At 37.8% G+C, this 8,195-nt stretch overlaps 2 protein-coding genes across 2 annotated transcripts in view; both read right to left on the bottom strand.

Annotated features, from left to right (window-relative positions):
• LOC124348545 (ionotropic receptor 93a-like) overlaps nucleotides 1-7,545 on the bottom strand; it is a 29,016-nt gene extending 21,471 nt beyond the window's left edge. The window contains exons 1-3 of the mRNA XM_046798775.1: nucleotides 7,488-7,545; nucleotides 7,281-7,387; nucleotides 7,075-7,156 (exon numbers count right to left, since the gene is read on the bottom strand). Of these exons, the coding sequence (XP_046654731.1) occupies nucleotides 7,075-7,156; nucleotides 7,281-7,387; nucleotides 7,488-7,496 (198 nt within the window). The 5' untranslated portion in view covers nucleotides 7,497-7,545. The remainder of the gene's footprint in view (nucleotides 1-7,074; nucleotides 7,157-7,280; nucleotides 7,388-7,487) is intronic.
• LOC124351029 (chymotrypsin BI-like) lies at nucleotides 386-2,253 on the bottom strand. The gene is made up of 8 exons (XM_046801781.1): nucleotides 2,078-2,253; nucleotides 1,822-2,008; nucleotides 1,573-1,757; nucleotides 1,410-1,505; nucleotides 1,205-1,350; nucleotides 885-1,144; nucleotides 728-815; nucleotides 386-647 (listed from the first exon to the last, which is right to left on the bottom strand). The coding sequence occupies exons 1-8, from the start codon at nucleotides 2,232-2,234 to the stop codon at nucleotides 528-530; spliced, it is 1,239 nt and encodes a 412-aa protein (XP_046657737.1). The 5' UTR covers nucleotides 2,235-2,253; the 3' UTR covers nucleotides 386-527.
• Nucleotides 7,546-8,195: the final 650 nt, after the last annotated feature.

Genomic DNA, 8,195 nt, shown 5'->3' with positions numbered 1-8,195 from the left:
AAGAGAGGCCAGTGTGTGTGTACCTTATTTAGATTTGTTCTCGTTGAATAGAATTCAAAGAGGGGGGCCCAAGAAGAAAGATGGCCGAATAAGTAAAAAAGTCGCGAGATCGTGTGAGAGAAAAAACACACAGCCCCCCCCCTTAACTTTAGACGACGCACTACAAAAAAAAAGAATAAGAAGAACGTCAAAATAATGAAATGGTTCGTGCAAAAATTCTAAATCTTATACTTATCTCCAACAATTTTCGCCTCTCCGAAGCTTTTTTTGCCGTTTTCATTACAAATTAAAACAAAATTGATTTCCCCAGTATCAACAATAAATGTCTGCAATCAACAATGTAGTATATGGTTGACTCTATTATGGTAGTCTCTATTTTAAGAAAAAAAAACAACTATTTTCATACTCCATTTGATTGAAATTAACAATAAATCGTCATTAACTTGTAAAGGGCGTCTAAGACGACTACATAGATTATTTATTTATAAAGTGGATAACTCTGTTTTTTCCATCAAATCTTCAAAAATTCATTCGTTGAAGTGGTCACTTACGGCTCCCCCAGTGTAGTCCTCGCAGCCGGGAACGTTTGATGGAAATTCACAAGCGCATAGAGCATAGTAAAAGATGGTACCAGCAGTGGGGCAATCCTGATTTCATTTTGGAATTTCAAATAAATTTTTAATCAACCCATAAAGGAAAGAAAAATGGAAGAAAAAAAAATACCAACCTGAAGATAAGCCATTCCATTAGAGCAATAGTAAAAGTATTTTGTGCATGCAAGATCAGGATATGGATAAATTCCATTTTCCCTATTCCTGGTAATTAAAAGTTAGCAATTCTATTTAATTAAAAAACAATGTGATGATGTCATTTGATTGACTTACTTGCAACTAAAACAACTCAAGCCGTTAGGATCTTCCGTTGTTGTTGACGTGGTGGTACTGGTAGTCGTTGACGGCTTCTCTCTTGGCGGGATTCCAGTTTGATAGTAAATCCAATCGACGTAGTTGCTGACGCGGGCGTAAAGATTGGGTTTAGCCGAACTCTGACAAGTGGTGGTCTGTTCTCCGAACCAGGCAACACCAATGACGAACCATTCCTGTTCGTCTTCTCGGTAATTATTCATTGGTCCGCCATCATCTCCCTGTCATCCCAAAAAAGATAAAATACGAGTTCCAACGGAATTTTTCGAATTTGGCATTACGTAACAATAGCGACGTCCTTGCGATCCATCGCCGCAGATAATTTTTTCATCTGAAAAGGATCCGACTCCGGCATTCTGTTGACAGATGTCGTATGATATGACTGTAGTGTTGACCTGGCGGAGGGTGGGACTCAATCCGCTGTCAGCTGCGCAATTTTGATGTTTGATTTTTATTTTAAAAGAGAATGAAAACCAAGTTAATTACGAGTGCTAAAGAAAATTCCCCATCCAGTCAAGACAACTGAATCGCCAACTTGTTTAGGGTCGTCAGAGTAAGGTAATCTTGCTGGTTGGATCCATTCTTTTTAAAAAATAGAAAAAAATAATGTTGATGTAAAATTACTGACTTCTCCAAGTATTACGCTTACGGTTTAGTGGAATGTCTTCCGGTAATTTGATGAGTGCAATGTCGTCCTCGACTTTTTCAATGTACCAGCCAGGATAATTAATCGATTGGGCGTCTGCCCCCTCCAAAATATATGTTACTTGGTGTTGGTCGCTGCTACCAGGACCAACGTTATGGGCTCCAAAAGTGATGGCCACTTTGACGGCTCTGAATGTCAAGAAAAACGCCTTTTTATTTACATTCAAATATGTAAAAAAATTGTATCAAATACGTATAAGTGCAGTGAGCGGCCGTTAAGATCCAGCGGTTGCTGACGATTGTTCCACCGCAATGGGCAATGTATCCGTTCCAGTAACTCACTTCCAGATACGCCATGAAGGGAAATTCGTTGGGAGTCGTTTCCTCACCGCCGACGATCCTCTCCTCATGATTGGACTTTTGCGATCCAATGTGATATCCTTTTTCAAATTCATTATTTTTTTAGATTAAATTTGAAGAGCTGCAATTGAATAACACTTTTTTTTTACCTGATTGGACTGGTAGTTGGTACTTTGAAGGATGACTATTCAAGATCGAACTGAGCTGGAACGCAGGGCATTGCGTAACCTTGCTGCTGCTAAAAGCCTCGTTAATCGCCGAGACGAGGAAAAAAGTGACGAGAAGAGCGACTCGTTGACCCGACATATTGCGTCCCGTTTCTACTCTGAGCTCGCACTGGATTCAATAATGCCAATACACTGCTCATTTATATCATTTATCATCATGTGATCATTGACGGGTGGCCGTAGTTATTCAGAAAGCAGCGACCACGAAACATAAAACCTGTCAAAAAGGTTAGATAAAAGCACAAAACTGTTTCAAATCGTTTCAAATACTTTCAAACGTATAGCAAAAAACCAAACGGCGAGATCGTCAATTTCTCTCCCAGTTTAGTTGCCTCAGGGATTAACATTCTCCGGTAATGTCACAACCTAAAGATAGAAAATTAACTATTTCTACGCTTTCATTAATAAAGAAAGTTTGCTTTCCGTCGCTTCTGTCTGTAGACCGAGAGCAAACAGAGGTCGGCCGTCGCAACATCCAGATTTCAAATAATCTGTTTTGTCATGCAAGATATTTTGACTTTGCCGACTTTTCTTCTTGTAGTTATCAACTGGAAGCTCAATTATTAATATATCTGTAAAGGTTGGGAAAATGTGAAGTCACCGACAAAGCGATACACTTGGCAGCCGCTATCAATTCCAACTGGCGACAAGCTGATAGACAAAGTGATCACGTCATTTGAGAACAAATGTTTGGTACATTATGGTAATATATTTCAAATACGGTTTTTCCTCATTTTTTAAAGAGACTTTTATCCGCTTTTATCAGTTTTCAGCTATTTCAATAAGACAGTTCGGTTACATAAAAGTACGTGTGATTACTGCATCAAGTTTTAGTCAGTTTTAGTTAAAATTTCTTTTTTTTTCAAGTCAATCGTAAATGAATTAAAAAAAGAACTTTCACTTCACTTCATCATAACATCCCGCCACGTTGGATGGATAGACATAATCGCAGAGACGCAGACTAACTCGTTAAAAACCGTTCCAGCATCCGGACATATCTATTTAAAGGCAAAATTCAACCATTATTCAAAGAAAACAATCAAAACTCCTGGTAAAATTGAGGAATTCAAATTTTTTGCAGATGGATTTTGGCGGGATCTTGGAAACTTGCAACGGAATGTCTCCTGTTTTGTGAATTTTGGATCCCTTCGATCCCATTTCCCTTTTTTTTTTTTTTGCTGAAAATGTTCCATACAATGACGCATAGTCGCATAGCCCGGCTAAATAAAATCGGATCGCAATGCATAAATAATATTTCGCGGGGTCATTCGTTTCGATACAATCATTTTTCAACAAATGATTTTTGGCGGAACCAATTTTTTGGTTTCGTTTAAGAAAAATAAGAAATTGCAAGGGTTTTAAGACTTAATTTTCACCGGTTTCAGGTTTCTCTGCTTCTTCCGTGACATATAAAGAGTCTCTTGATGCTGCACGAGTTTCCCGAAAATGTGGATTTTTGAAAACCATTTTAAATTAATTTAACCACATATTTATTTGAGATTTTATTTAGATTTGTATTCAATGAAAAATCCGACAAACAGCAACCATTCTTCCGGGTGATCAGCTAGATCATCTCCGGTTTTCAAGACATGTTAATTATTTGCGTGAGTAGTTGTGTTAACTCCCTTTCAGAGAGCGCCTCAACTTGTTCTGGAGCCAATTTTTCTTCTTTGTTATAGCCGACAGGACTAAAGTGTCTCGGGTGTTCAACAGTTCCTGGTTTTCTTTTTGCAAGAGTTCAATTGCCTGGCGTGATTGAATCGCCTCTTTTTCTAGGCCTAATTGAGAAATTTTTAATGCCAACTTTGATTCGGTGTTTGGGTGATCAATGATGGATTTTTCACAACTATAAGACTCTGCAGTTAAAACTTCCTTGAGGAGGCTGTTTTCCTCTTCGATGCAGTGCACTTCCGATATCTTGAACGAAAAGGTGTCTTATTCCTGGATCTTCATCTCTGCTCTCAAGTCTTCAATTTCTTTTCCAAATTGGGATGCGGTTAATTCAAATTTCGAAGAAGATTCGAGGTAAATTTCTCGTCTTTCTTGAGCTGGTCGATTTGGAACTGGCACGATGATAACTTCCTTTTTAATTGGACTATGGTGGATTGAAGATTATCCGTTGCAGCTTCGTGCTGTTCTGCCAAATCATCCTCACTTCTAGTTGACAATTTAAGGGATTCAATTTTCTCCAACATTCTTTCGTTTACCGCTCCTAATTGACTCAATGCCCTTTTCAAGCCGTAATTTTCTGCATTGATCTGCAGTTCGATGGAATGCCAATCATTTTTTCGTGTGATAACACTTTCTTTCAAAGCGACTATCTCCTTCTCAGGTTCTTCTTTTTCTCGCTGCTGGACTGCAGCATTCTTTTTGAACTCTTCAAAGTCTACTTCCAACAGGTGTTTTCGAGCGATTTCTTCCTCAGCTAACTCAAGATCGGCCTTGAGTTGAAGGATATCCGTAGCTTGCTTATCGATGACATTTTGCGCTTGTTTCAGATCAGTGCAAAAGGCCACTTGGATTTCTTCTTTTATTTTGTAGTCTGTTTCGAGAGAAAAACCCAATTCTTCGGGATCTCATCAATCTGATTCATTTTGCTATCTTCAGGAAGATTCATTCGGAATTCTGATGCCGGAAACGAGTTTCCCAATGGCTCAGCAGGTTGGTTTTCTGTTTCAAGGAGTTCGGTGTTAATCATTAAATCAATCGTTCGGTAATTTCGCTTATTCATGACCATAGACCACAAGGAAGTCTGTTTCGAAAAACTACAGAAATTCAATTTCCTACCAAAATAAACTGTCCTGAAAAATTATTCCACAAAATAAATTTTAAAAATCAATGTTGTTCGATATTTGAATTTTCCAGTGATATACATTTATTAGCAACAGCTGTATGTGACGGTGCTTGACGGTTGCAATAATCGGTAACAACAATTTGTATATTTTGTAAAGACCGAACAATAATTTAGTGCATTAGGATTTGGCTTCCACCAAAAATGCTATAAGTTGAAAATGGCGGCGGTTTTTAACAGACATTGACTCTAAGATATTAGATATATTTAGGATACACTTGAGGATACATGTGAACCCCAAAATATGCGCAGACAATTATTCTGTCTGAGTATAGTGCTTTTATATGGGGGTATGTGAAAGAATAAAAGAGTATATAATGTGCGTGCTTGTTATATATAATTTTCATCGCATATAGAGATGAACTGAAATTGAATTATGCATGAAAAGTTGGTTAACAGGAGTGAACCACTCTTTTATTGCGTGATGATGAAATAAGCTTGATAATTACTTCACCGCAAAAGCATAACACGGACAATCCGAGTCCAAAGGCCAGGACGACAAAGGCTCCGCTTAAACCAGCAAGTGTCACTCGCTGTTTGTTGGAGGCCACATCACGCATTGGATTCAGACAATGGGACGCATCGACCATATCTCGTTTGAACCATAAATCTAACAATCCAGCTTGGTGAGCCTTTAACAATCTGCTTGAAAATTTATAATAAGAATGACGCTAATTTTTTTTTAGAAATTCAAATGCTTTTCATTTAAAGATAACTTGCCCTCGGTTATAATGTTCAACGTCCATATTCTTTGCAATTGCCAGGCCAGACGAATGTTCAAGGAAAAGTTCCTTTGCCATTGTAAAATCGCATTTGCCAGTTTTCTTCAAATTCAAGCCGATGATTGACTTCACGGTTCTAACTTCCTGTATAGAAGACACAATATCTTATGTATAATTATTCAACAATTGTGTAATATGCTTATTTCTTATATATCGATATAAGTTTTACTTGGACATAAGCGCTGGATCCTTTTCGTACTCGCTCCAAACATTCCTCGGTAACGTTGCAACGTAAGTCGGGTTCCTTTCTTAGCTGATCTCCCAAATATTTGAAAGTACCTTCGTCTGCATTCTGTCCGCAAAATAAAGAATTAAGGTCATTTAATTATGTTAAGGTTGATTTCTTAATATAGGCTTGTAGGCTATAGTTCTTTAACTGACCGAAAAAACACGATCTGGTACCCATCCTCGGTTGAGAGTGATTTTGATTTGTGGGTTTTTGGGTATGTCGTGAACGGATCGAATTAACGGATTGTAATAAGGTGACGTTACAAATGAGGTGAGGACGCTACTGTAGGCCGTCACCAGAACGAAACAAGCGACGCACCAAGTGCCGGCCAGAACGCGAATGGTCAACTTTTGATCGCGGCTCGTTCCACCTTGAGCTTGCAGACCTGTAAAGACGCGGAACAATATGCAAATTAAGGTGTAATAAGAATGTGAATTCCTAGACAGTCTCTTTTACATTACCCTGAGATAAAATAACTCCAAAGGAATACTGAAAGGCTCGGCCAATATCTTCAAAAAGTTTGCCTAAATGAGCTTGATTGTTCCTCCTTTCTGAATTCTTCATGAATTCAGCAATGAAATGGCTGATGCCGTATAGACAGAGACTAGTTGCCGTCATCGAGGCCACCAAAAAGATCCAGATCTGTATAAGACACGTTTGAACATTAGCATTTGATAATACACACATCTCTGCATAAATTGGAGTTAAACCTGTCCCTGGAATGGCTTCCAAACAGCATTTACGTCCACTTCTGAACTCGGCATCGGAATGACAAGAGCAAATTTACTGCTGATAACAAGCGGATAAGGGAAGTTGAGTTTCGGGAAACGGATGTGGTTCGCAACGATCGCTCCAAATATTATTTCGGCTTTCTAAAAATGAAGAAAAGAGAAAACACTTTCTGTTGAGCATTGTATAGAGATACAATAACTATCATCAACAACTATCAGCATTCAATTTTCCATTCAATTTTAATTTTTTTATGAAGGCCAAATCGACTGTTATACCTATTATAGGCTACGTGCACATAAACTACAGGATATTTATCGTTTATTACCCCTTCAACGATATAGCTCATAAGACCTTTTCCGGCAGCGTTATCCTCGACGGTGAATATGTTGTCTGGTATAATTTCGAATCTGCAATAAATGTATATGCCTTTTTAAATTATGGAATCGTGAGGTTATATCGCTCAATGAATATTGCATACAACATGCAAGCAATCCAAAATTTAAATTGGAAAACACTTGATGGAAAACTTACTTGACATTCATGGTGCGAGAGAACCATTGAAGAACTGGAGCGATAACTCCTCCAAGTTTGATGATATGGTTACTGGAGTTTCTTACAACATCAAAAAACGGAGGAATCTGAAGCAGTGGCACAAATATGTATACATTATACAATTGCGACAAGAACAATTTAAAAAAATATGTTTATAATAATATCTGATGATTAGTATAAGCTCACATGAAGCATTACGACGCGGAGTAATGTTTTGTTATCGGTACCATAACCTCCTCGTAAATTGTTGCCTTGGATTTCAAAATCGTCAACATAATAAGTTGTACAATCGTAAATTCGAGTCAGCATTAGCAGAATAATCGCAGATTTCAATGCGGATGATGCCATGGTGAACGGGATACGCGGGGTTCACGAAATCACGAATCTTTTACCTAAAATATCGTGATTAGTTTAGTACCTTATAAAATAACAAATAAAACGTTATCGAAAGTAGAAATATAGAACGAATCAAAAGGTTCTGATATTAATACTTGGATTATTTTCTTTCAAGTGAATGTGCCGAATAAGTTGTTTCTGGGTGGCTGTTTTCAAACCGCAGAGCGTAACTATAACAGAAAAAACAAGTTCGATTCTCTTATAAGTACTTTCCGATTAAGAGAGAGAGATAGAGCAGAAAAGTTTTGGCTAGTCTGTGTCTCATGTCTATAGTTTTGACAAGGGATTGAACAGGCATCTCGTCAATAGAAGACAAAGACAGTTGGCCATACATCACAAAGGAGTGGCATATAAGTATATCTGCTTTGTAACGAAAAAGAAATGATCCTGAGAGAAATTAAAAAAAAATAAATAAAGCCAATCATCCGCATCCGATATCTTGAACGAAAAGGTGTCTTCCTGGATCTTCATCTCTGCTCTCAAGTTTTCAATTTCTTT

This window comes from Daphnia pulicaria, chromosome 7 (genome assembly GCF_021234035.1).
Source record: "Daphnia pulicaria isolate SC F1-1A chromosome 7, SC_F0-13Bv2, whole genome shotgun sequence".
NCBI lineage: Eukaryota > Metazoa > Arthropoda > Branchiopoda > Diplostraca > Daphniidae > Daphnia > Daphnia pulicaria.
This window is presented reverse-complemented; position numbering and strand designations above follow the sequence as displayed.

What these genes read in the sequence shown, in the direction of transcription:
- LOC124351029 (XM_046801781.1), bottom strand. Translation starts at nt 2,234, where the DNA reads ATGTCGGGTCAACGAGTCGCTCTTCTCGTCACTTTTTTCCTCGTCTCG. An exon ending in CCAACTACCAGTCCAATCAG is followed by an intron (nt 2,009 to 2,077) that starts GTAAAAAAAAAG and finishes AATTTGAAAAAG; the next exon opens with GATATCACATTGGATCGCAA. An exon ending in GCCGCTCACTGCACTTATAC is followed by an intron (nt 1,758 to 1,821) that starts GTATTTGATACA and finishes CTTGACATTCAG; the next exon opens with AGCCGTCAAAGTGGCCATCA.